Raw genomic sequence first — 26,940 nt, forward strand, 5'->3', positions numbered from 1 at the left:
GAGTTCAGTCTCGCTCCATGTCACTTAATCCCATGGAAATTAATGACTGCATCACAAGATTATACTCCCTGCCGCTCGGTCCCTGAATAAATCAACCTAAATGAAAATAGCCTATGAAAAAACAAACCACATCATTTGTGTCTTTGTCAGTTCTGCGAAAATGCCTCGCCGCATCATTTGTGTCTTTACCTAGTTCACAAACCACAAATGGACCATGTGTACAAATTATAAGGCAAAAAATAGTCTATGTTATAAGGCAAAAAATAGTCTATGGACCGTGTGACACTACGTTTTGTCTTTCATACTCCAGGTACGTAGCTTTTCCAATGCGGCAGTATATCTTTGTCATGATATATATAATAAAAATTGTGTATGTAGAAGAGACAAAACGATCTACCTATAAATTAGAACGGAGTGAGTAGTAACTAAACTCTTGGCCCGTATTGCTAAATCTTTTGTACTAGTACTTATATTTTTTTTTTGAAAGGAACTAGTAGTACTTATATATAATAAACATGGAAAATAAAAAAAATCTATACCATTATGTTTATTTGATTCATCGCACATGTCAACTAATATAAAAGAAAACTCCTCCTACATTGAAGGACGTTCACACAGTCCTCAATAATCCAAATTCGAACCATCCTCGTCAAGCCATGAAACATGCTGCTGTGGTTGAAGAATGAAACACACGCACGCACAAAAAGAAGGAAACAAAAAAGAAAATAGGACAAGCGTGTGGGTCCCGCGGACCAAGCAAAGGAGAAGCAACCCTAGGCAACCGCAAGGCAAGCCCACCCAAAGCAAAAAGGCGTGCGGGGCCAACGGCACGGCACGCCTATAAATCGGAGGAGGGGAGACGTGCCAGTGTCCTCCCGGCGCCCCTCGCGACTCCCTCTCCCTCCTGCAGGCACCACGCAGCAACGGCCGCCGCAGGCCGCAGCCACTGCTCCCTCTCTCTCTCTCTCTCTCAACCGCCGACTCGCGTCGCGCATCGCCTCCCGGTCCAATCTCTCCCTAGTCTCTCCGACAACCCGCCGCTACCGCCACCAGCACCGGTCGATCGGGAGCAGCAGATCGCTACTGGGACCTAGCTAGTAGCTAGTAGTCGCTCGCTGCGCGTCCCGTCGCCATGACGCCAGCCACGGCGGTTGCCGTCGCATCGGAGACGCCCGCGCCGGCTCCGGTCATCGCTGGCCTCGCGGCCTCGGCGGCGGCGTCCACCACCACCGCCTCCGGGACCGCCGCGGCGGGCGTGGAGGTGGCGACCGAGTCGGGCAACGGCGGCGGCGGGGCGGAGCGCCGGTCCCGCTTCCGGCGGATCTGCGTGTACTGCGGCAGCGCAAAGGGGAAGAAGCCCAGCTACCAGGACGCGGCCATCGAACTCGGCAACCAGCTGGTACGTAGTACGCCCATCCCGTGCCGTGCATGATCCACACCACTTCTCCTCCTCGTGTACTAGCAGTACTAGAACGAACGCAGCCATGTTTTGCGGTGTTTCACTAGCTCCCGTTGTGTTCAGTTCCATGGGAGGGTGGGAGGGTGTTGCGCTTCCATTCGCCTATCGATTTCTTTGCGATGTGCTTGGAGGCGCACGATTTGTTCCTCTCTTTAATATGCATGTTAGAGCTTATTGTACTTGTTAATTTGGGAGTCTCGTCGATGAGGATGAGCTGTGTGTGCGTGAGAGCATCATCGACGTCGTGGCCTCATGTCATCGACTACTACTTGGCCTTGCCTGTTCATCATGAGCTGCCTGCCTGCCTGCCTGCCTGCCTGCCTGCCTGTGTGGGGTGATGGAATCGTGCAGCAGCGTTGCATCCCACCACCCCGCCGATTCACGCGCTAGCAAGCCTGCAGCTATACTAGTACTAGCTAGGAAAATCGCTGCTCCACAATGACGAGACCGACAGCCAGTGCGACGCCTTGCCATCTGCATTTCCTTTCCTTTCCCGTCTCCCCTTGGGGCTTGTGCTTCGCGTCATCACCCTGTGGTGGCCCTGGCATCGCTTGCTTGCCCGAGCGCACAAATTTCTCCATGGCTCCCCTCATGCATTGCATTTGCATCGCTTGCCTGCACCACGGTTCAATTTCGTCTTGTTTCTTCGATGGACGTGAACGAATTGACTAGGCAAGCAGTAGAGCGAGCTTTGTTTCTTCCTGATGATGATTGCGTTTTCCTTCTGTTTCACCATGAATTCAATGCAATGCAATGCAATGGCCGTGCAGGTGGAGCGGGGCATAGACCTGGTCTACGGCGGGGGCTCCATCGGCCTCATGGGATCGGTCTCCCACGCAGTACACGCCGGAGGTCGCCATGTCATGGGGTTAGTATCCATCGCCATCGCCATCGCCATCGCCATCTCTCATCTCTCTCCCCTCCCCTTCCTATCCGGCTATCCCGCCATTGCCGTTCTTGTTTGGTTGGTGCTTTTGTGGTGGTCTTTGCATGCCATGGCGCTCTCTGGTCCTGGGGTCTGCCCGTCTGGGCGCTTTGTTTCCAGGCACCAACTCACTGCACCAAAACGGCAGCCTTGGCTGCAGAAATGCCAGCTTTATTTCGTCGGTCAGCCAGCTGTTGGGGTCGTCTGGGCGCTCCATTGCCCGTTGGGGGAGCAGGGGGCAAGCCATGCCGATTGCATTCGTTTCACCGAAGTGGAAGCAACTTTTCGCTCTTCTTTTCGAAAGGCTAGTTGGTTCCATGCTCCAAATGGGCGGGTAGGGTGCTCGGCTGCATGCAAGCCGGCTCTTTGCCCCTCTCGTTGTGGAGTCAAATTATTGCACACCGTCTCTCTAGCGGTCTAGCCCATTTCAAGTGTCTGTCCGGGCTTAGTTTCTGTCTGTCCGGGCTTAGTTTCTTTACACGGAAAAGGATCAGCTGCTTGCTCCTGTACTTGTTTGACCTCTTTTGCCAGAAATTAACGAGCCTTTTCTGTTTCCCCTCTTCTCTTTGGCAGGATCATTCCAAAATCACTGATGCCCAGAGAGGTGAGTTTAGTCCAAAAGCCTACATATGTACTTTGTTGCTACTAGTCCATTACACTTTAATTAACTACTGTGTTCTATTGCTGGATTTGCAGGTACTGGAGAACCTGTTGGCGAAGTTAGAGCCGTTTCTGGCATGCACGAGAGGAAGGCTGAGATGGCTCGGTTTGCCGATGCTTTTGTTGCCTTACCAGGTATATATATACTAGTCCTACCCAATTTTATTCTCTAGTTAACATTTCAGAAAAACTGATTATGCGTGTGTAATTGTTTTCCCTTCCATTGAACTGGCAGGTGGCTATGGAACTCTAGAGGAGTTGCTTGAGATCATCACTTGGGCACAACTGGGGATCCACAAGAAGCCGGTAAAGTCCGAACCTTCTTACGTCCATTCTAGGTGCTTCTAGAATAAAATTCATCCATTGTTACTCATCTGGAGGCAATCCACTTGTTTGTATGTGTTGTGTCGACACATTTTGCTTTCGTAGGTGTCATAAGTGCAGATTTGTTTACTAAAATGTCGTTAGAGCCGTTGTGATCTGATGCTCCCATCTTGCTTTGTTCACATGTGACTAAAAGGGTTTCATCCTTACCGCCACAGCTAGCCATCAAATTATTGAAACGATAGTTTAGTCAACATGTTGTGGACGTCACTGCATCGGAATATTGTCGAGACCTAGGGCATGCGATCTGCGTTCTCCATCTTTTATATCGCACTCTAATAAGATATTCATCATAGTTTATGAATATTCCCACACGGCTAATGGAATGATGGATCTTAATACTGTATGACGTGTTGCATGCACAAGGCAATGTTTGGTCTTCTGTATGCTAAATAATTGGCTAGTGAGATACAAAATGGGTGGGGTTGTGGGAGGATTAGAACGGTCAAGTCTATGCTTCTCTCTTGTATCCCTTATCCGTCTCTATTATGAGCTCAATGGCCCCCACGCAAAGTTGCTATTTATTCATGTGGTGATATCATCAGATACGATTCTGCTGGTATATGATGGATCATTCACCAATCATGTCCAATATTACTACTGCTTTCATGTAATTTCTTGAAAATCTCGTCATCACCAGGTTGGCCTTCTGAACGTTGACGGATTCTATGACCCTCTTCTGTCTTTCATCGACTTGGCTGTCAACGAAGGCTTCATCACGGAGGCAGCGAGGCGCATCATCATCTCAGCCCCAACAGCCAAGGAGCTAGTTATGAAGTTGGAGGTTTGACCCAACCCCTAGCTAGCTACATATATCGCTCTTGTTTATATCCAACGTTCCTACTTCCTAGAGTGATAATATGAAACTGCTTATTAGTTCACTGATTGTTCAGTTCAATCGGTTTTGTTTTTGGCCAGGACTATGTCCCGGAGTATGACATCGGCTTGGTCTGGGAGGAGCAGAAGCCCAACAGCTTGGTTCCTGAGCTGGAGTCTGGGATCACCTCATCCTGATGATCCATCTCACCTTCCAGCCTCACCCTGCCCTGCTGCGTCATATCAGCCTGCCACAAATATTTTGTTCATCTTCTAAGTCTAACCAAAGGGTAATTCTTGGAAGGAATCAAGGGGACACCAGCGTGCTGTGCTGGCGACCTCTATTCTATGTGCTGGCGTTTTGGTGGCGTATTAGCATAGCATCATGATTAGCAGTCCAGTGCCGTAGATCTTGCTTTTCTAGAATGATGAGTATTAGCAAGGAGTCCAGTCACTAGTGCTGTAGACATCTTATTTTGATCCTGGAAGAAATATATATATATATATATATATATATATATATATATATATATATATATATATATATATATAGTACATACATTATTATTTATATACTTATTAATTATTGTCGTCGAAGCTATAGCCAGGTATTAGCAAGTCGTACCTGATGCGTCTCCATGGTGTTTGGGTCTTTGCTGAATTTTGTATTGCACGTGGTGTTAGTTATGCTGCGTGCCGTGCGTGTCCATTTCCATCCTGATTGGGCGCAACGGTTTCTAACGAGCTCCAGCTGTGATTGCGCTTGTATTTGCACACGCATGATTGATCATGTGCCTCTTTGAGCTTGCCAGGTACCGTAATAATAATAATCAATATGCGTGATTGGTAGTATGCTCTTGTATTATCCTCAGACAAAGCATTATTATCTGCCCAAAATTCCTAACTTTCCAAGTGTTTCTAGAAGCCCAAACTCATGTGTAAAGCATTTTTTCTTCATTTGTCCCCACACATTTCTCTTAAGCAGGAAAATGGCTAGCCCATTTTTCTGAAACCAGGAAAATGTGCCACCCACAACTCTTCTGGGCCTGAGAGGCCTGTGACTGTGACCCACGAGGTTAAGAAATTGGGCCTGTTTTTGCTTCAACGCGTCTGGCCCAGGAAGATGGCACGCTGTGACAGACACAAATCCAAAATCTTTGCGCGAATTCTAAATTCGAAACGTTTGTAAGCATTTAATTCGCTCAATCAAGAAAATGAGCAGTTGCCAGACCAATAAATCGAGCAGACCAAGTTGAATGCGATAAAGCCGATTGCCTAGTTCTGTCTGCAAATGCTTCGGTTGGAGGCCGCCATTGTAATGTGTACTGTACACTCGAGGATCAGTCACTCCAATTTTTGATAGAGACAAAATCTTTCAGTGAAATTTCTTTAAAAAAATAGAATATTTTGGTGATAGAATTCAACTCATAAATTTTGAAAGTGTCAATCTTCAATCCCTTTGTCAACTGCTGGCATGCATGGCAAATTTCTTAAGCCTTCATGGTTTTCTGCACCAAGAGCTTGCTTGTTGGACTGCTCCGGTTCAGGTTCCAACCCAGCACAGTAAGACTTTTCACGAACAGTGCTGTCATGAACTTTGCAAATTTTACTTGAAGTTGAAAGCCTTGAACAATCGACGGTCTTTTTTTATCGGGTACAGTTTTTTTTATTGGGTATGATTTGGACGCGCACACTTCACACTCACCACACACGCACACACGTGGTTGCAGGCGCACACACTCGGACACACTCCACACTCACACCACGCACACTTGTACACGGGAAACACGCAGTACAACCAAACGCGCATGTGTGCGTGTACCTTAAATTTTTTTAAAAAAATCCAGAAAAAGGTACGACAACTAGAATTTAAACCCTGATGGATAGTATCATACTAGACAACCCTACCACTAACTACAGGCTCATTCGCATAGTTAATGGAGATTTTGCCTTCCCAGTAAACTGAGAATAAAGCGTATCTTTATTGCCACAACATTTTTGGTAGTTAGTGGATTCCTCCTAGGGTATATCCTTAAGCTCTGCTCCAGCCATCACATTTTCAGATGTATCATCTCGTGTGGCACCATCATCTCGTGTGGCACCATCACCTATAGGGGCCCTTTAGTTCTGGATTCGTACTTCCTATTGAAAAATCGGGATTGAAGGGGTTTCCCAACCAGGAGTACAGCTTGTGTTCTGTACTAGTGTTTGTGCCCATTTCTCCAATGATATATCTGGCATTTGACGGTGCAGTACTTGACACTCTCTCCTATTCAGAGTTGAAACGTTGCACTTCCTCCGAAAAAAAAATGTAATTCTTGTTTTTGGAGAAGTCAAGCTATTTAAATTTTGACTGAATTTATATAAAAAGGTATTAACATTCAAGATTCAAAATAAGTATCATTAGATTAGTTATATAATATATTTTCATAATAAATTTATTTAGAGATATAAATATTAATATTATTTAAAATAAATTATTCAAACTTGAACTAGTTTGATCGGTACGTTTTTTATAATTATATTCTTTTGTGGATGGAGGGAGTACACGTACACCTAAGCAGCCTGCTCGTTTGGTCGTATTTGGCTTATAAATCATGGCTTATCCGCCAACGAACAATATTTTTCTCTCACACCAAACCAGCAAATGATACTTTCAGCCATGGCTTATAAGTCAAACTAGCCTAAATAAACAGGCTAAAGATGTGCCGTCACGTCCTAGAAGAGCATCGCATCAGCTTGTCCCCCCCCCCCCCCCCCCCCCCCCCCCCCCCACCCCCCGGTTCACCCACTTTGGTCGACTCCCTACTGCCACGTCACTAATACTCCCAGTCATCATCGCCGCCGACGAGGTCGCCGTAACAGGACCGCCGCCAGTCCGCCACCAATGGAGCAGGGCCCTACCGCACACCAAAATGCAAATGCAGTATGCGTAGGATTTCCGGCAGCCCTGCCCAGACGCTGCTGGGTCCCTACCCGGCCTGCCTGTCTGTGTTAGCGCCCCCACAACACATCGGTGGGTCCCCATCCACCACCCTCTCCCCGTCTCCCCCCTGTCTCCTCTCTCTCCCTGTCACCCTGTGCCTTCCATTCCATTCCGACGCTCTCCACTGCCACTGCCATTGCCGCTCTCCTCTTCACCACGCCGGCTGCCACCCTCCTCACGCCGCTTCCCCCGCACCGGAGATTCCGATTCCTGTCCGGCTGCCGCGGACTCCTCGCGATTCGGAGTATTCCGTGCCTGCTGTGGTTCAGTGTGGCGTGTTTGTCTCGGTGTGAGCTCAGCGGTTGCAGGAGAGATGGGCGTCGGGAGCTCGGCGGGCCGGCCGAATGGGAGTCCGCGGAGCGAGCGGGGGACCGGAGGACGCCAGGGTTCCGCCGCGGTGTCCTGCTGGATCCGCCTCTGCGTCTCTTCCTCCTCCTCCGCCCGCGCCAAGGTCGACACCGCCGCCGCGACCGCCCGTGCTGTCTCCGGTAATGCCTCTCCGATCCTCACGCTCTCCTCCTCTGCCAGCGTGTCTCGGGGGACGTATGTATGCTTGTGCCGCTTGTAGATTTTGTGCCTGCCGGTTGCCGCTCGGTGTGAGGGAATCGCGGCAGCTTTGGGTTTGGGATTGGGAGCTCGGTAAATGTGTTGTGCTGTGTATGATCCATACACGCCATCTGTGTCTCTGCCACGGACAAAACACGAATGTGTATGATCCATATACTTTGTATGTGTGCCAGCGGCCTAGAAAGTAGGAATGTGTGTGTGTATGATCCATACATGCCATCTCTGTGTCTGTGTCCCAGGTTAGCAATGTGTATGATCCATGTACGTGCCATCTGTGGTGCTAGAGCCTAGAGCTGTCCATCCTCTGCGCATGTGCGCAATGTGTGGCAAGCTAGTCTCGTACTGTTGGTTGATGCTTTGATGGTCAAGCTGAAGGTGTGGCCTGTTTCTGTCACCTGTTTGCAATGCTGAATGTAACATTGGAACTGCTGTTTACTGTACACGATGATAGTGACATAGTGTGCTTACTGCTTAGACACAGGCACACAGTAGTTTTTGAGTGTTTTGAGGTGTATGAATCCCGGTCATTGTGCTCCAGGCCTCCAGGTTTGGGTGCCCTGTGTCCTGTAGTCTTGTTGTCTGATGAATGATCCCTATGTGTTTCATGGGTGTTTGTGCCCCATGTGTGCCGTTGAATGATCCCTATGTGATTTTTGGGTGTTTGGGTTGGAGGAATTAGGGTGTAAGCCTCGTAGATTGTGCTATTAGGGGATGGTAATGTTGTGCTTATCACATTCCTGGCATGCTGGACTGCTCCTGTAAATTATTGCTTTGGCGGCTCAAGCTGAACTATGTGTCTATTTCACTTGCCTTTTTGCAATGCTGTAGGTTTGGAACTGTTTCATGTGCAGGGCGATGCTGATTTGCTTTTCTGGGATGTATGCATGGTTTGGAATGTTGTTCTAAGGTTTATATTTTCTATGGAAAGAACAAGAAAGTAGGGAACTATTCTTTGATTGGTTATGTTTCGCCAACTTGTACTATATATTGCTAAAATTGTAAATGTGTGGCATGCTCGTAGAATTTGCAATAACAAGATTTCTTCATACGTTACGCTTTGTGCTAAATATGATGTGCATTTGCAGCTGTACAAAACTAACGGAACATTGGACTTTTGTGACATTTATCCACGAGCTCATGCTAGGACCTGCATTTTCTGGGAATTAATTGGAATGTACGTGTAGGAAGCACTGGGCACCATAATTTTGCTTCAAGCCATTAATGACACTGAATGAAGGCATATTTCCTTCTGTTTAGCTTCACAAAGCATCTATTTTAGCTTGTTGCCTCATGCTTGGAAAACAGTATGCTTATTTTGTTTTAAGTCCCATTGAGTCAGTCCAAGTTATGTCTTTTGGTTCATTTTGCCAAAGGTTTGCCGATTATCGTAGTTTAATATTTATGTTTTTGGATGCAGAAACTAGAGGAAAGAATAATGGTATCCAGAACCAACATGTTCAACAGATAGCTCCTGCTTCGACATTGCCTAGCAACTCTGAAAATATTTCACTCCCCATCTATAGTTGCAGATGGGCTGACGGTATCATTCCAATTGCGGAAGTTTACTTTCAATGAATTGAGGATCGCCACCAGAAACTTCCGTCCTGAGAGTCTTCTTGGTGAGGGAGGGTTTGGCCGTGTCTACAAAGGTTGGATTGGAGAGAACAGAACTGCTCCTGGGAGGCCCGGCACAGGGTTAACTGTTGCTGTCAAGACTCTCAATCGCGATGGGCAGCAAGGGCACAAAGAGTGGGTGGTATGTTTTACTTGTCTTTGATACATAGAGGTTTGAACTAACATTCTTTGTATTCAAATCTTAAATGGACCTTTTGTTTTCTCAGGCAGAGGTCAACTTTCTAGGAAATCTGAAACATCCGAACCTGGTGAAATTGATTGGTTATTGTCTTGAGGATAACCAGAGGCAGTTAGTATATGAATTTATGCCCCGTGGAAGTTTAGAGCACCATCTCTTCAGGAGTAAGCATCTGGCATCTGTTACATCTTTATTTTAAGCATATGTTGCTAGCTTCCTAAGTCGATGAGTTATCTGAATTGGTCATTTGAAAAGTCAATGTATTGTGGAAGAACTTATATTACAAATGGTTGCATTGTGCAAAGTGCCATCTGGAGGAACGTGTAATTGGCCAGATCACACCGCTAGACCTGAAAATTTGTTGCTTCAGAAAATTGTCATCTATTGACCTGGACAGAGTAGCACGTATCATGCTATCTTTGACCCTGAGACTAGAGCTTATAATATGCCTTTTTATGATATTTTTTTACAGTTTTTTCTTTCCTCAGTTGTCATAGACTACAAACTTCAGATGAAAATATGCCCCTTTCTTGTCAAAATCATTTTGTGACTGCAGCCAGCTACAATGATGGTAGCTCATGACCCCTGAAGTTTGCTGGTTATCATACTCAAAAAAGTTTGCTGGCTAGGTATTGAAACGCATTTTCTTTTCTTTTCCTTTTCTTTTTGGTGGGGAAGGTCTTGAAATGTGTTGACCCATGAAGTTTGCTGGTTGTGACTTGTTAGCTGTTACACACTCTTTTTTTTCGACTTTTTGTGTTATTTCTCCAAATATTGGTACTGTTTAATGCTTGATCCACTGAAATTCATTTTGGTTTTTATATTTATGGTGGATGTCAGTTAACTTGTTGTTTTGTGCAATAACCATGATTAAATAGAGTCAGTGCCACTTCCATGGTCCACTCGAATGAAAATTGCACTGGGCGCAGCAAGGGGCCTTGCCTTTCTTCACGAAGAAGCTGAAAGACCTGTGATCTATCGGGATTTCAAAACTTCCAATGTTCTACTTGACACAGTATATATCTTCTTTATACCTTACCTTTTTTTAATGAAACACATTTACTTTTTTTTAGATCCTCATGCTTGTCCTTTGTTCAACATATTTTTCCATCCAGGACTACAATGCGAAACTTTCTGATTTTGGGCTTGCTCGAGATGGTCCCATAGGTGATAAGACCCACGTGTCAACGCGAGTCATGGGAACCTATGGGTATGCTGCGCCTGAATATGTTATGACAGGTAAGGTGATCTTTGTTCATTTTTTAGTAAAATAATTGAATTTGTTGGTTGGGTAACTTTGAACTTGCAAACTATTGATGTCATCCTACTGAGCAATATGCTGAAATTTGTATATCCAAGATGTCTACTTATTTGCAAATTACTGTGTTATCTATATCTGTTCTGGCTATATTAATTTCGTACAAAAAAACTCCAGCTATATTAAAAGCTGTTAGTGACCGTTGGTATGTCAACTATAGCTTACCACCAGAGTCATCTAGGTTGAAAATATTGTTCCTAAAACATAGAGATGGTGGTCCTTGACTAAACATTGTAGTGATTTGACAAGAAAGATGCAGTCTGTATGCAGAGGTGTTATATCTGCACGACACATTTATCGCATGTACTATGCCACACCATCTTTGTATTATGTGATTACAGATATTTATGGTTCCCATGTGCACTCTAGGTTGTGCACTAGCTGTCAAGTTTGTTGCTATATTAAGTGGTCAGAGAAGCATGATACTGAGGTGGCACTGGGTTGGATTAAATTCTCTGCTTTGAATTTCAAAATTTTTGGTTGGATGCCATTCAAACTAACAAACTGAATGGATACCTGTACACATGCTGGTATAGAATAAACACCATTCAAATGAGTACCATACTGAAGTTTTTTTTAGATAATGGAAGAGTGCCATACTGAAGTGACTGCATAGTTTGCATTCATAAACAGAATTTCCTAGTTTTCAGTACTGTTCTATGCATTGCTAAACTAGTTACCATTTCCAGGTCACTTGACATCCAAGAGCGACGTGTACAGCTTTGGGGTGGTGCTGCTGGAGCTCATGACAGGCAGGCGATCAATGGACAAGAACCGACCAGCAGGGGAGCACAACCTTGTGGAATGGGCTCGGACCCATCTGAAACAGAGACAAGGATTCCAAAGCCTGATGGACCCTAAACTTGGTGGGAACATCTCCCTGAAAGGCGTTTACAAGGTGACCCAGCTGGCCCGCGCCTGCCTCGCCCGGGATCCCAAGGCCAGGCCTCTGATGAGCCAGGTCGTGGAGATCCTCAAGCCTCTCCCTGACCTCAAAGACATGGTGGCATCTTCACCCGGCCTGTACCTGTCCTTGCAAGCAGAGCAGATTGCAAGGTTTGGCTACCCGAGTGGCAGCCGGAGCATGAGCCAGCACAGCAGCTTTGCAACTCGGAACGGACAGCAGCAGGTGAGGAGCCTCTCCCATGGCCGCCACGGCCATGGTTCTCCTTCTCCGTATCTGCAGTCGCCGATGCCGAGGACCAATGGCAAGTAGAGCTCCGGTGATTGACTTGTCATCGTCCCCATATGATTGAACTGAAGATTGGGAAATTGGAGAGGCGGGTAATTTAGGGATGTGATGCTGTGATCTGCTTCTGTGTTGTGACCTTGTGACATAGTCAACCGGGCAAGAGACTTTTCACGGTGATATCGATGGGGAAGTTACCTGCATCTGCGGACAGATTAGATTCCTTGTGGCAGAGGTTTAGCTGTTACTACTAGCTCTTAACTTGAGTTGTACATGGTGTGGTTAGTAAGCTGGAGACGGTGGAGCTCAGCTCAGCTGGGCAAGATTTTGGCTCCCCTAGATTTAAAAAAGTTTTTCCTTTTCCTTTCCCTTCACCTTTTTCTCTTTTTGAGATTGGCCCCACAGCATTGGTGGCTGTGTATATCATTGGATTTGGGGTTAGACATGAATTAAGGAGAAATGAGTTAAAGCAAGTAAGCAAAGCGTCACCGTTCATGTTAGGGTGTTCGAAAGCAACTCTATGCCGTGCTATGATGCCCCAGTTACTGTTCATGTGTCTCGTTCACTCTTACTCGTGGCAACAGTGGCAGGTCCTTCTCGTTCTGGCAACATTGAGCACATTCCATTCACCCCTCTGCATTCTGGACCAACATGTTCACCGGCAGCAACATCTGAATTCAGGCAACATACATGACACAAGAACATACTGCAAACTCATGCTGCATTATATTTATGGTATTATCGGTTCCCTAAAAGATTAGATAAAGGTTCTCCAATCCCCATGCATCAAGATAACCATCCTAGCAGTAGCAGATGGTTCTTGAAAGCACTATATATGTTCCACACCTTGATCACCCCAGCTCCAGAGAAACACTGATGAGTGACGAACAATATAGACAAGCATCACATTGGTCTGACTGACGGTATCATATAGTATACTGCTACCAAGCTCCAGAAATGATCATGCTGCTCCAGTCAGCAACAGCAAACTAGTGCTGGGTGACAGAGGAGCCCTGAAGGAGGCCGTCGCGGATCTGCGTGGCGATGTCGCGCACTGCGCCTGGGCCATGTGGGATGAACACCGACGATGCCTTGGATGCCGCGCCGATCTCCTTCATGGTGTCGAAGTACTGGGTGATGAGCACCATGTCCATGACGTCCTTGGCGGTGGTCCCAGGCACGTTCACGGAGAACCCCAGCACGCTGTCCCTCAGCCCGTCCACGATCGCCTGCCGTTGCCGCGCAATTCCCAGCCCAGACAGGTACTTGGCTTCCTGCCTCCCCCTCCGCACGCTTGATCTGCACGATCTTCTCTGCCTCTCCCTTCTCATTTGCAGCCGCCCTCAGCCTCGCAGCTGCCAAATCGAAAGGGCAACAGCAACCACTAGAGTGTCAGTGTCAGCATATGATAGAAAACAAAGCTGGTCACTATGTCTAGTAGTTCTTAGCCTGTTTTTTTAGCATAATAGTTCTTAACCTGTTAAGCGTCAACCAACGAACCTGCATTGATCTCATTCATAGAGCGCTTCACGTGCTCGTCTGGCTCAATGTCCACGATGAGAGTCTGCACGATCTCAAATCCATAAGCCGACATGGCCTTCTCAAGCTCTTCCTCCACTGCCCTTGCAATCTCGTCCTTCTGCTCGAAAGCATCGTCCAAATGGAGCTTGGGAACGCTAGCTCTGATAACTGTTGACAGCAACCAGAGACACCACCATGAGCAATACGATAGCGTGAGCAATTCCAAATATATACTTCCACAAACTAACAACAGGAAAAAAAAACAGCACATAGATATAGACAAAGTGGTGTCTGATATGTTAAATCTTCAATTGTTCCAAGAATTCCTACCGTCAAAGACGTAAGCTTGGATCTGGGACCTTGTGTTGCTCAGTTTGTAGAACGCGTCACTTGCTTTGTCAGCCAAAGCGCGGTACTGAATAGATGCCACCACATTGACAAAGACATTGTCCTGCACAACTTCAGGTGTTAGCAGCGTTACCATAACTGGCAAATCAATATCGCTCATCACCATTCAGATACTAGACTTGTGAGCAAAGCTTCTGCATTTATTTTTTGAGCAAGCAGTAAAAAGCTTCTGCATATGCAGTATTCATATCATTGTTGTATTCTCAAGGCAGGTTAGCATGCATCTGATCTATAAATTGAAGGAACTTATCAAATCAACAGAGTACAAGCTTTCAGAAGGATCTAGTTTGTTTCACTACCTATCCTGGAACAGTGTCCTAGATTACTTTTATAACACTTTTTGCCAAGCTTTATAACCCAGAAAGGACTAGGCCATCATTAACTTCATGCTCTCAAACTAATACTGCATCAAAATGACAGCTCTCCTCTTTGCTCATAAAAAGAATGAAGGGTATGCAGGTATCTGGCCATTTATCTTGACAGACTTTAGGACATACCTTTGTTTTGGTCTCACAGCGCACATCCAGTTGCTGCAGCCTGAGTGTGAGATGACCAGCTACACGCTTCCCGGCGAACCAAGGCATGCAGTGGCATCCTGGCTCAAGCACGCTGTCAAACTTGCCAAACTGCTCCCTGATGGCCACAGTCGACTGGTCAACTTGAACACAGCAGCACAGGTTGCCCATAGCTACAGTCCACGGATCACTTCTGCTGGCACCTGAATATTTCATATATCATAAAGCCAAATTGGTACACTAATCAGAATGATTCACGACAGCACATAGGAGACTGTAGCACCAGAATGATTCAATTCAATTTTTCTCCTATCATAAAGCCAAATTGGTACACTAATCAGAGAACAAGCATCCCTTTCCTCAGAGAAAAGCAGGACACCATCTAAACTTGTGCTTCCAAAGCAGCATCATGAATTTTCCTCAAAAAAGGAGTTGCATCATGGCCATGATTACTAAGGAAACAGCATAACAGTACCTGAACAAATATGTAACCATCTCCCTAAACTCAAACTTTACTCTAGAACACATTCTCACTCTTAATTCAAGTTCCGCCGGCCTTAAATGATGTGTTCAGCTTAGAACCTAACGATTCCAACTCCATGAGGCATTAATTTTCTCTTCAGAAACTAAAACCTTGCTGTAAAGCAAGAGAATTTAAATCGCCTGTAAACATTCAGTACTTCAGAGGCTATAGGTTAATGCACAAACAGGGATGAACAAGTAAGGAGAGCTGTGTAGCCCAAGGTAACTAAGACCAGCTACCGTTATCAAGATGAAACTAACACCAGTTACTAGATCCACCGCACCATATATAGAACAAAGAGAAGGAAATAGCGACTTAGTTCTACAGCACACATCAAAGCAGAATGAAGACTGGAAGAATGCAGGAAGAGAACCTGCCCTCGTTGAAACGGCAAAGCAGGAGAGAAGACCCTGATGGTATATATCAGGACAGGGCGAAATGCCTAAATGACAGGGTGGCGTTGTTTGTGAGGCAGGGAAGGTATCTGCACTTGGCATCTTAAATAGCAACTAAACTCAGTAAAGCCTGCTCAATTATCACCTCGTTATTAGCTGTCTCCACGACGGATTCATCATATATAAACACATAAAAAGGAAGCAAACTGGGTGGGTCAGCATCATCTAGGAGGTTGACTGATCCCCACTTGAAGAATTAGAGCAAACATACAAGCAATGCAATTGCGTGCTAAGCGGTCGACCTCGACGTTGACGAAATTCACAAGACTTGCGGGGAGTTTTTATATACGACACAAAAACCTCTCCTTTGCCCCCTTTTTCTTTCGAAGGGAAAACCTTGGAAATTTCGGTGCGTAGCAGTAGCTATCAAATAAGTTGAAAAATCCGGTGCTAGGCCTCAACTTAGGGGAAGATATCTGGGGGCAAATTCCAGGCACCTCCACACGTTTGAGAAACGGGGGGAAATTGAGGCCCCGGACACCAAAGGATATGACTGGGTGGATGGTGTCGGAATCAGAAACTGCAGCGGATAGAATCCAAGTTTGCAGTAGACTTTGGAGTCGTCGCGGCAAACAAGAGGAGGAGGAGGATGTGGTGAAGAAGACAGGGCGGCTAGGATATTTCTGGGCGAAATTATAGAACAGGAAAAAGAAAAAGGTGGCAAAGTGGGGTTTTCTTGGAGGAACAGATTGGGGTTTTCTTGGCAGTAGACAGATTGCAGGCAAGTGAGGTGAGACTGCTAACAGGCAAAGCAGAAGAAGGCAAGCAGCAAAGAAACAGAGAAAAGGATTCAGAATTGGAGAGGTCCGCCACCGCCCTAGAGAAGAGGAAGAGAAGTAATCCATGGAGATGAGGGCAACCCAAAAGAAAAAGGCAAGATTGGGCAGAAGGCAAGCAGCAAAGAACCAAAGAAAAAGATTGAGAATTGCAGAGTGGAACGATCCAGTACTCTTTTCATCAGTAAGCAAAACCTAAGAAAGAAGGAAACAAGGTGTAGAGAGAGGGGTGGCGAGTGCGGCCATTTACCTTGCCTTGCGGGGGGTCGTCGATGGCAGTTGGCAGGCAGAAGAGAGGAGGACGAAGACGAAGGAGCGGAGCAGAGTGCGAATGACAAAGGCGGAGTGCTCTGCTATGTATAGTGCTCCCCTGCTGTCTCCAGTTCTTAGAGGGAGTAGTACACTAGTAGTACATGATGATGATCCTCTCAGTGACAGTAGAGAGTAGACACCACCGTTAAAATAAAAACTTAATGAAAAATTACACATGTATCCACATTTGTTAAAGGTGAACCATATCATCAATTAAATAATAAGCCTCTCATTAAAAAGGATTGTATGGAGGCATGCTGAGCTAAAACATAAAGTTTTTTATGGTAACTTTTTAATCCTAGAACATCAAGTTTTCTAGTATCAAGAAAAAAAATACAATGTCGAACAGCAATTCAGCCCGACCTCACGAAGAAACCATGGTTCGAGGTCTCGTTCGGCTTACCTGGTAATCTGGCTTATTCGGTTTTTTTTTCTAGCTGAAACAGTATTTTTCTCTCACGATAATTCAGCCGAAACAGTGTTTTTCAGCCAAATTTAGTCAAGCTAACGGGGCCAATTTGTTTCCTGATTTAGCGCCACAGCGCGCATATATGCCCATGTTCGTTTGATCGTATCAGCGATACTTATCAGTCATGATACAGTGTTTTTCTCTCATAATAAAACAGCATCAACCGGTTTATAAGCCACAGAAACGATCGAGCGAAGCTTCCCTATTTTTAGAATCAAGGGATAACGGAAACCCGATTCTATGTGCAGTATGTTCGCTCGTTGGTTTTAGCCAGGGCTTATCAGCCAACCAACAGTGTTTTCCTCTCACAACAAACCAGCATCAGCCGAGCTTATCAGCCCAGAAATCCATCAGCGAACAGGCCGGTGATTGCGTTGCATCATATCATAGATCGACGGGTCTCGTCAAGCTAGTTCGTTGCACGCCACACGTAGCCTGAAACTAGCGAACGTGCATGGATCGTCTGCGATCAAAAGATCACACACAACGGCCCCGTTCGGCTTGCTGAATCTTGGCTGAAATTGGCTGAAAACACTGTTCTGGCTCAAATGTTGTGAGAGAAAAACACTGTTCTGACTGAAAAAAAGAAGCCGAACAAGCCGAATATGAGGTAAGCCAAACGAGGCCAACAAGTGCTGTTACCGACCAACAAAAAATTAAAGTAACAAATTGCCTTTGTTCATTCATGCTACAAGTCAAATGCAACCACATGTTATGTAAAAAAACATTATACGAACGACCGGCCCCCGGACGTTCGGACGCGGCGTCCGTTTGGACGCCCTCGCTTGCTGTCCGCTCGATTTCAATAATGATACCCTTAGAGCGTTTATAGATGCAACTTCGTGTTCTGCTTCGGCTCGTGCTCTGCGTATGCTGTCCGCTCATGGATGTAGCTTCGTGCTCCACGCCTACTGCCATGTCAATGGATACAGCTTTGTGCACTGTGCCTGTTGTCGTGCCCGTTTTGCTTCACACGCGCATATGGGGACCGCTACGCTCGAGGGGATCACCTTCACCTATGCTCCCTTGCCATACCTCCTCATGAAACACTCGCAACATAAAATATTTGCTGCAATGTACGTCTAAAACAAATAAAACATTTACAACATATGTGTATGGGTACTACAACAAATGCAGCATCCAGATAAAACACTTGCAACATACGTTTGAAACGGTTGAAAATATTTGAAACATACACTTGCAATATATGTGTATAGCTAGTGCAATATATGCAACATCTAGATAAAATACTTACAACATACGTTTAAAACAGCTGAAACATACATTTGCAACATTCGTGTATAGTTATTGCAACATATGCAACACCAGATCTACTTTTACAACATCCAGATAAAACATATGCAACATACATCTAAAACACATGAAACATATGGTTGTAACATGTGCTCATCATCTAATTGTTGTCCCCCAATGGACGCTCGTTGACGCGGAGCTTGACGCTAGCTTGGAGCTCGATGCCACGGCACTGAGGTCAGACCTCGGCTGTGCGGAGCGCAAATACGGGCGGGAGGCATGCGGTGCGGCAAAGCGTAGCGTGAGGCGTAAGCGGCGCGATGCACATGCGACACAAGGCACGAGGCGCGGAGACGTGCAAGGCACGAGGCGCTAGGGCAAGCGGGTCCATCCTGTCCGGCCGGCCAGTCGCTCGACAAATAGCATTACCGTTATATGAACTCGTCTCGTTGGAATTTAAATCATGTACTTATGCATGCTAGTTATATTACCATATACATTAGACTGCCTCCAACAACATAACCCATGCGCAAAATAGGTCGTTCAGAGTGTTTTGGGTACCAAAATTATGCTCTAACGGATGACCCAAACAGAGGACGCATTTTACGTTCGAACTGAACCGAAACGCAGATAAGCGTCTCGAGGGAGAGACGACGGAAATCTCTAGAGCCGGACGTCGAAGGTGCCGCTCGCGGTAGGGACGGAGGCGACTCGCGCGACGCCCCCTCCCGGCAGCAGCAGCAGCCGGCGCAGCACCACCCGACAGCCCCTCCCCTCTCTCCTGCCTTCGCTCCTCCCTCGCATCTCTCTCCCTCTCTCTGCCTTCCCTCCATTTCTCTCCCTTCCCTCCCGAAGCGGTGACGCGGCGGCGCCTGCGCCTGCTACGGCCGGCCCCCTCCCTTCCTCCCACCCCCCGTGCGGGCGCACCCCCGTGGCAGCGCTTCTAGTGTTTCTTGAGAGAGATAAAAAATATGTGATTTTTGTGGTGTATTTGCTATGATTTGGTGTGGGAATGGAAGCTCAAATCCTCCTTTTCTCCTCCGGGATTTTATCATTCTTGCTTGTGATTTTCGTTCTTCACTGTGCTCTGTTTTTCGTTTCTGGGAAGGTTTTGCGTTCTTGGTTGTGATCTGAAATTAACGAAGTTTGAGTTGGGTTCGAGCCATGATTCTGCTGGGATAGCTCACCAACATCATGGAGATCACCTGTGCGAGATTTTGGGGCCGAGTTGTTTTGATTTGGCTCGGTTTTCGTCCCCTTCTTCTGTTCGTACGAGTCCATCTTGTTCGTGCTTTGAGCGTTCGTGGTTGGCGGCTGTGCTGTGAACCCAGCTCTGAGCGCTTGAGTGTCGTGCGCTCGTTCCCTCGCTGCTCTTCTGCACAACGTGGGGAAGACAAAGACGAAGGAGCAAGCGGCACCGGACGGAGGAAACTGGAAGTCTTGTTTTGTTGGAGAAGGAAGATTTTGGGGTGCGTGACCCTTTTCTATACGTGACTTAAATTATGGGATAAGTCTCGTGTTTACGTTCTTTCTTACCGTTGGAGAAAGTCTTATCCGTAAAAAAAAAAGACCATTGTTTTAGAATGAATCTGCACAAGGGGACGGAGGGCCCATTATCGTACATATATGACATTCAAGGAAAGGATAATTATTTTGGAAGGCCCATTATTATATTATTAGTGTAGATACTGCCCTGAAACAAAAAAATAATAAAAAAAGAGAGGATACAGATACTGGCTGCTGGTATCCTGCTTACTGATAAGTACTAGGTAGTCTAACGTCGCCGTAAATAATTGTATTAATAATTAGTAATCGATAATGCCGGCGTCTCGTCTTGTTCGCTTGGCTAATAAACTATGACTGAAAGTACCGTTGACGAATTTATTGTGAGAAAAAAATATTATTCGTTAACTGAAAAAGTACGGCTTATAAATTAATCTAACAGGGCGTAGTTTAGTTGTCTTATTACTTGGAGTTTGTTTAGGGCCAGGCAGGCAGAGATAGAGAGGGACAGAGCGGTGTACCGTCTGATACTGCCATAAAATTGAAACAGCAGGGAGATGAACATGATCGCTGTGCTGGTTTTTGGTCAGGGAGTGTTCGGCTGGTGTTATTAGACAGCTTATTCGTTGGCTTATAAACCATGATATAATATTAGTTATATAAATCACCACCGGCGGCTTTACAGCCGGACGAACACCAGCGCTGCAGCTTGGCACATGCGTTGCAGCTTGTGGCTTTCTCCTTTTGGAGCCTCACAGTCACAGCAGAGGATCCGCTGCCCGCTGGGGATAAGAAGGAAGGAACGAGGAGCAGAAAGGCCAAAGGAGCCTGAGAGAGAGAGAGAGAGCCACCTTCCTTTCTTTCTTTATCCTTTGTTGACTTGACTGTACCTGACCTGGAGGTGGAGATAGATATTTGCAACCAACCAATGCATGCGAGCGCACGGGATATTTCGCCGGTTCGCCCACGGCCACGCCCCGTTCGCTTATCTCAGGAGCAGTCGCGAAGGAACCGTGTTTTTTTATCGTAAAAAATCAACGAAAGGTATTTTTAGTCATTGTTTTTTTACGAAGCGAACGGAGCCACCAGCGCAAGACGCGCCGCCAACGCAAGACTCCTATGCCCAACGACAAAAAATCCCCCTCTGGTCTCTCCGCACCAGCTGCTTTGCTGGCTTGCCCGTTGTTTGTTTCTGTTTCTCCGGGGACAGACCGAATGTGACGTGCCAACCCAACGCAAATGTTTCAGGATCCCATGACGTGAGTGAAGGGATTACACCCGCCTGCGGAGGCGCGCAACATTTTAGCTTTAGTGTGCCGCCTCTTGCAAGTCAAGTCGCGACACCCTGTGATGTGAATGCATTTTTACACCTGTAGCCACCTAAGTACCATACATGTTATATTAGCAATTAGACATGATGACACTTGATTATCATAAAGTTGGTGAAAGGGCATTTGATAATTAATTCTATAATATAATGCAGATTCCAGAGGGGGGAAAAGGCTTGGGAGATAAATGGTCAAATTTGATGAAAATGATCTTAAACCCAGGCACAACATCTATCATAAATGGTGTCCTCTGAAAAGTCATTCACTACAGAAGAGGAGCTACACAAGGTGATCCTCTCTCACCTTTACCTTTTATATATGTTAGCAGCACAGAGTATCTTGAACAAAGCAAAGGATTTAAAAGCATAGTCACAGAAAAAATATGATAAAAAGTGAGACTACATTCTTGGGCCCCGTCGGCAAGGGATCACCTCATACAATATGCTAATGACACTGCAAATCAGCTCTTATGCCTAGAAGCACTCCTCAACACTTTTGTGGACTCCTCATGCCTTAAAGTTGTTTTCTCAAAATCAATTATGGTAACAATAAACATGGATTGAGGGTAAAATGAAGGTTCTTTAATTTCTCACTCTTAGCTGTATGGTTGGATCACTACCATTCACTTATTTTGGGTTACCTTTTCATCTTTTGTGATTGTGTTGCCCATGCGGGTTTACTACCAAAAAAAAACCTTTGATTAAAAAAAATGTGCATGTTAAGGAACCAGCTCTCGTGTAGCTAGCTAGCTCTAGCTGGTTAGTTTTCTTGTGCTAGAACTTGCCCACTCGCATTTAAGCCCTAAACTCGGGTGATCTTATTTCTCTAGAACTGGTTCGGACTTTTGGAGGAGCTATGAGGCCTGAGGGGTAGGTTTTTGTAAGTGCATTTATGTAAGGGTGAGTGTCTACACATGTAATGTGGTTTGAAAAAAAATCTCATGTAGCATTATGTATGTATTTATTTATACAACAAAAAAAAAACCTCGTTATCCATCCAACAGACTGTGCAATGCAACTGCATCGTTCTGGAACCAAACGGGTCATATATGAATGGGTTATTCTGCAAGTCAAGCGCAAGGGATGGCCCAATGAAGGAATGGGCTGAAAGTCCAACACAAGGGGTGGCCCAATGGGATCTACCGCCTCGGCCCAACAGTGACCACCATCGTTCGCGCGTGCGTGCACCATATCTCCTTTCTCCTCTTAGGGGGGTGTTTTTTTCTCTAGTCCTACGACCAGAGACTAAAATAGAAACTAAAATGGTGTTTGTTTACAGGGACTAAAGGAGAGGAGAGAGACTGTGAGGGAGAAGAGAGGGGTGGGGTATGGGCTGTTTAGTCTCAATTAGCAGCCCCCAAGGAACTACTACATTTTGGTCTATTGTCTCTATTTTAGTCTCTGGTGTTTGGTTTAAAGGGACTAATTGAGACTAAAATTTAATGTTTAGCCTCTTCTCCGGTGAAAAAAAAACACGCCCTAAACCTTTATCTGCCCGCCCAAGGACTCCAAGCAAGCTACCTGTTGATGTTGGAATTGGAACACTCCATCCTACTACTACTACTACTATCCTTAGCTGCATGAAAAGCCTCCCTCAGCATGTTTATTGATAGTTACTAGGTTTTTTTTTCAAGCAATAACCGCGCCATATTTATTTGCATGCCTATTATATACATGCCTATTATTCATTCCATTCCATCCCATCCCATCCCAAGCAAGCCTCACCATATTTATTTGTATGCCTATTATTCCAATTTTGGAACAATGAGCCCCAGCAGTAGCAGTAGGCAGTAGCACACAGACGACAGCCTGATCCTTCCTTCTTCCAGCTGATCGATCGATTGATAACAATCCAATACAATAATACTCACCGCCGGCAGCAAGCAAGCAGCAGCTGATCAGGCGGAGTTCGACCCCAAGTGGGAGTGGCAGGAGAACGACACCAGCTTCAGCTACCGCATCCACCTCTCAGGTACGCACTCCCACGTACTGCACGCTAATGGCAATGGCTTCCCTGCCCCTGCCTGGATGATGCACATCACATGCATGACGACTCTGCTGTCTCCCTTGCTTGCCTGCCTGCTTTTTGTAAAAAGGAAACAAGTCGACGGCGCCGGCCGCCTCACCGTCAGCGGCCAGCCCTCCGACGCCGCCGCTGTCAGCACTACTGCTACGGCACCAGCTGAAGAAGACACCGTGGTGCAGGACACTGAAGAGGAGCCTGGGCCTCGGCGTGGTGCACGTGAGCGTCGGCCCAGCTGGAGGGTCCAAGGCCCACAATGGGTTGTGCCACTGGCCAACCAGAAGAGAGGCGTGAGGGAGAGTTTTATCAATCAACAACAAATTGTATCTCACGTTGAGCACTCCTCTGTTCTTAGAACTCCTCCGATTTCCGATTCCCCTTGCTGTGCTGTTCCATTCCCTTTTCATGTTCCGCTTGCTTACAGCCGCCAACCCCAGGCACTCCCGCTTCAGCAATGTCTTCCAGCTGCCCTCCACCTCCAACAACGACGGTATCACCGGACGCTTCGACGCCGAAGATCGATGATAATGCCATTCAGTGTTTCAGGCTTTCACACTGACCGACCATCAGAAAAACGGACCAAACGATCAGCATTAGTCCGTCCAGAGCATCCCCTGAAATGGATGCTATAGGTTACTACATGATGATTCATAAAGGCTATCGTTTCCACTGGTGAAATTAATCTATCTGAATCTGAATGCAATGGATGATGTGGCCATGTGGGCCGATTGTAGCAAAGATTGCACACATGCAGATCGATGATACACATCACAACTGACACCACAGTAGTTTACAACATTTGCGTCTAATTCTTCCAAACTCCATGGAGAGATGATTCTTTCCACCCCAAGTATACAAAAGGCTGGCGTCTTTGCATAGCAGAACCACACGATCATCCAGATGAGCATATATATCAATGGAGTTGGCCATCTCCCAGCTCAGCTGCTGCACGCTTACCTGATTATATTGCTGCATCTCCTGTGCTTTGGCCAGCTGCGCGCAGTCAGGTCCTAATCCACAAGAAGAAATCAACAGCGGAGAGCTACACATGGAAATCAGAGATGAAAGAGGGATCGCATTTTGATGAAAGAGAGTTCGAGGTAGTAATCTGTGTTTGTATCTAACTCTTTTGCCTGAGTGCAAAATAAAATGTTCAGTACACTAGCTAGTACTCTACACAATAGCATGGGCATAAGGCATAAGCATAAAAGGGAGTTGGATCTTGAGATATTGGAAACAAAGAGTTGGACCTGACCTTGATCCACATATCAATGGCAGCTCCACCAGATTTGTGCACCTTAAGCAAGTGTAATTTAGCTGCAATCAGTGGTGCACGTTTAGGACCAATATATATGCTGTTCAGCACGCAACCATGCGAATGCAAAATGAGCAAGAAATTAAAGCTTAGAAAATGTAACATACTGATTGAATTTGGCAGCACTCCTCTTTTGCCCTTGACATCAAGGGAAAGAAGCATCGCAGCCTGACCATACGCCATGCTAAGATTGATTGTGTAAACGACGCTACTAGCGCCCCGGACGACCGCGGCTGCAGTCCGTTTTCGTGCGTCCACGCATGGGCCCGCGTCAGCCGGACGCTGCTCGTCTGCGCGGGGACTGCTCGTGCCCCCTCCCGCTTCCCAGGCACATCCCATGTGCAAACACTTGCAACATAAAAAAAACATATGAAACACTTGAAACATGGGTCTGACACACTTGCAAAAACACTTATAAACATTTGAAAACCATTGCAAATATACGTAACGTACAGATAAAACACTTTCAACATATGTGTGAAAACATCACGCTTGCAACATACGTATGAAAAAGCAGATGAAACATTGGAGACAGACTCTTGCAACATACGTGTACAACCATTGCAACATATGCAATATCTGTTGAAAAATAAGGCATTTTCATATTTATTTTAATCCATAAAAATGACGCAATAAAAATGAGAGTGAAGTCATGAATAAAAAGACAGAAACAATTCATGGCAAATGTTAACATGATAATAATACAAACTATAGAGCCAAAACATATGTGAAACATTGTTTTACATAGCTGAAGCATCACAGACATGATCATAAATATTAAAAATGTGTTCTCAAATATCAAGACCATGATGATCACAAAAATAAAAGGAACCAGAAAACCAGCATAATCATCCAAATCAACCAAACAGAGCATGTTGAATATGAAAGCAGTATTGCCTAGAAACATCATGATATTGATAATGAAACTCAGAAGAGGGTGAAGAAGATTATACCCTGCGGCGGAGCCGCTCGCACCAGGAAAGGCCATGGTGGTGCTTTGTTGTTGTAGTCGTCCCGCTCGATGCAGTGCAGACAAGGACGCCGTGAAGAAGCACCGCTACTGGTTCACCAGCGAGTAGTCGTGCCACCACTAACACTCCCCAAAAACGTAATCGCCCGTCTTCACCCGAGCAGGTGAAGCCCACGACGGAGACGCGTTTCGGAGGCCTACTCTTCCATCTCTGGTGCTCGCCGGAGGTGGAACGGGAAGAACTTGCGCTGCTGGAGAGTGGTGTACTTCGCCAAGAGAGCTTAACCGAGAGGGGATGATTTGTTTTATAGGCAGAGGCCAGAAGACGAGAAGTCGACGGCACCGAGGGGTCACACCTCCCTTCCCTGCGGTGGAAGAGACGGAGACGGAGAGCCAGGAGTCACGGGAGTTACCAGAAACTCCTCCAATCAATTCCAATCAATTCGTCAGTTTCAAAAATAAAGGCCTCGCCCGCCCGTCCGCTCGCTCGCCGCCGCCCGCCCGCCCGCCCGCCCGCCTGCCTCGCCACGCCCACGCCCACGCCCACGCGCACGGGCTCGGGCCGGGCCGGGCGGCGGCGGCGGCGCGCGCGCGCGCGTGTGGCATCCAGGTGATCCACTTTTACTTCTCAAATAGATCGACCAATGACCAAGTATTTAAGTAGAGTCGCCTCTCGATTAAATTCCCATATGGTATAAAACCATTAATGCACATGTACGGACCATAGAGTTTAATATAGTTATTAAATAAATGGGCCAAGCCCATAATATCTAACAATCCCCACCAAACTCTAGGGTACGCAGTTTGGAGTTCTCAGAACCACATTCCTTTTATATACCAGTGTTTCGATGGAGACTGTTAAGTTGAACATCCATCTAGAAAGCTAGCTACACTCATCCACAACTGAACAATGGACAGAACCTTGAATTGACAGTTTTGTGCGAGATGAGTTTCACATAGCCTCTTAACTGATACTAGGCTGCCAAGTGCCTTCCCTCTGTTTGAAACATATAAGTCACACTTCGAGGCCTTTTCATGAGCATCTAGAGATTACCCACATCTCATAGATTGTGACTAGCAATCGAGCTCATATAGGTGTGTTCCTTATAGGATGTTCTGTAGGACAACATCCCCGCTATACCAAGCCGCTCGGATCACATTAAGAACTTAATCATCCTGCCTAACAGTATTGGAAAGACGGTGCATCTCCAACAAACTAAGCTATAATCTAAGGGGTCTCTCCCTCAGTCAATCAACAGCTTGTTTCGCCATCCTAATTCACGGGATCTCCGATCACATAGGATAGGTTACCACTGTTGATGGCTCTATGTGGGTCTCAAACCCAGTTCCCTCGACGCACCTTCTATCACATTGCGTGACAGACCCTTAGTGAATTGATCTGCCAGATTATTTGATGTATGGACATAGTCCAATGCAATTACTCCGGAGTTT

The 26,940-nt window shown here is 46.1% G+C and overlaps 2 protein-coding genes and 2 pseudogenes across 3 annotated transcripts; 2 read left to right on the plus strand and 2 right to left on the minus strand.

Annotated features, from left to right (window-relative positions):
* The first annotated feature begins 938 nt into the window (after window positions 1-938).
* Window positions 939-4,707, plus strand: LOC136512033 (cytokinin riboside 5'-monophosphate phosphoribohydrolase LOG-like). The gene is made up of 7 exons (XM_066506040.1): window positions 939-1,399; window positions 2,230-2,327; window positions 2,958-2,992; window positions 3,081-3,179; window positions 3,280-3,350; window positions 4,069-4,212; window positions 4,347-4,707. The coding sequence occupies exons 1-7, from the start codon at window positions 1,133-1,135 to the stop codon at window positions 4,440-4,442; spliced, it is 810 nt and encodes a 269-aa protein (XP_066362137.1). The 5' UTR covers window positions 939-1,132; the 3' UTR covers window positions 4,443-4,707.
* A 2,593-nt stretch (window positions 4,708-7,300) lies between these two features.
* On the plus strand, window positions 7,301-12,635 carry LOC136512030 (serine/threonine-protein kinase PBL34-like). Of its 2 annotated transcripts, XM_066506038.1 has the most exons (7): window positions 7,301-7,718; window positions 9,215-9,235; window positions 9,321-9,553; window positions 9,639-9,774; window positions 10,489-10,625; window positions 10,726-10,849; window positions 11,618-12,635. In XM_066506038.1, exons 1-7 carry the CDS (start codon window positions 7,544-7,546, stop codon window positions 12,142-12,144), a joined length of 1,353 nt encoding a protein of 450 aa, XP_066362135.1. In that variant the 5' UTR covers window positions 7,301-7,543; the 3' UTR covers window positions 12,145-12,635. The 2 variants fall into 2 exon arrangements, with proteins under 2 accessions (XP_066362135.1, XP_066362136.1); XM_066506039.1 differs by lacking the exon at window positions 9,215-9,235.
* A 186-nt stretch (window positions 12,636-12,821) lies between these two features.
* LOC136512032 (hypersensitive-induced response protein-like protein 1) lies at window positions 12,822-15,726 on the minus strand (annotated as a pseudogene).
* LOC136511396 (uncharacterized) lies at window positions 15,705-24,701 on the minus strand (annotated as a pseudogene).
* Between the last annotated feature and the right edge of the window lie 2,239 nt (window positions 24,702-26,940).

The sequence above is a fragment of the Miscanthus floridulus genome, chromosome 16, assembly GCF_019320115.1.
Source record: "Miscanthus floridulus cultivar M001 chromosome 16, ASM1932011v1, whole genome shotgun sequence".
Taxonomy (NCBI): Eukaryota; Viridiplantae; Streptophyta; class Magnoliopsida; order Poales; family Poaceae; genus Miscanthus; species Miscanthus floridulus.

Excerpts from the sequence above, each read along its gene's own strand:
- LOC136512030 (XM_066506038.1), top strand. The coding sequence starts at position 7,544 with ATGGGCGTCGGGAGCTCGGCGGGCCGGCCGAATGGGAGTCCGCGGAGC. Across the intron at positions 7,719-9,214 it reads GACCGCCCGTGCTGTCTCCG|AAACTAGAGGAAAGAATAAT; the intron begins GTAATGCCTCTC and ends TTTTGGATGCAG. Across the intron at positions 9,236-9,320 it reads AACTAGAGGAAAGAATAATG|TTGCAGATGGGCTGACGGTA; the intron begins GTATCCAGAACC and ends CCCCATCTATAG.
- LOC136512033 (XM_066506040.1), top strand. The coding sequence starts at position 1,133 with ATGACGCCAGCCACGGCGGTTGCCGTCGCATCGGAGACGCCCGCGCCG. Across the intron at positions 2,993-3,080 it reads ACTGATGCCCAGAGAGGTGA|GTACTGGAGAACCTGTTGGC; the intron begins GTTTAGTCCAAA and ends CTGGATTTGCAG. Across the intron at positions 3,180-3,279 it reads TGCTTTTGTTGCCTTACCAG|GTGGCTATGGAACTCTAGAG; the intron begins GTATATATATAC and ends TTGAACTGGCAG.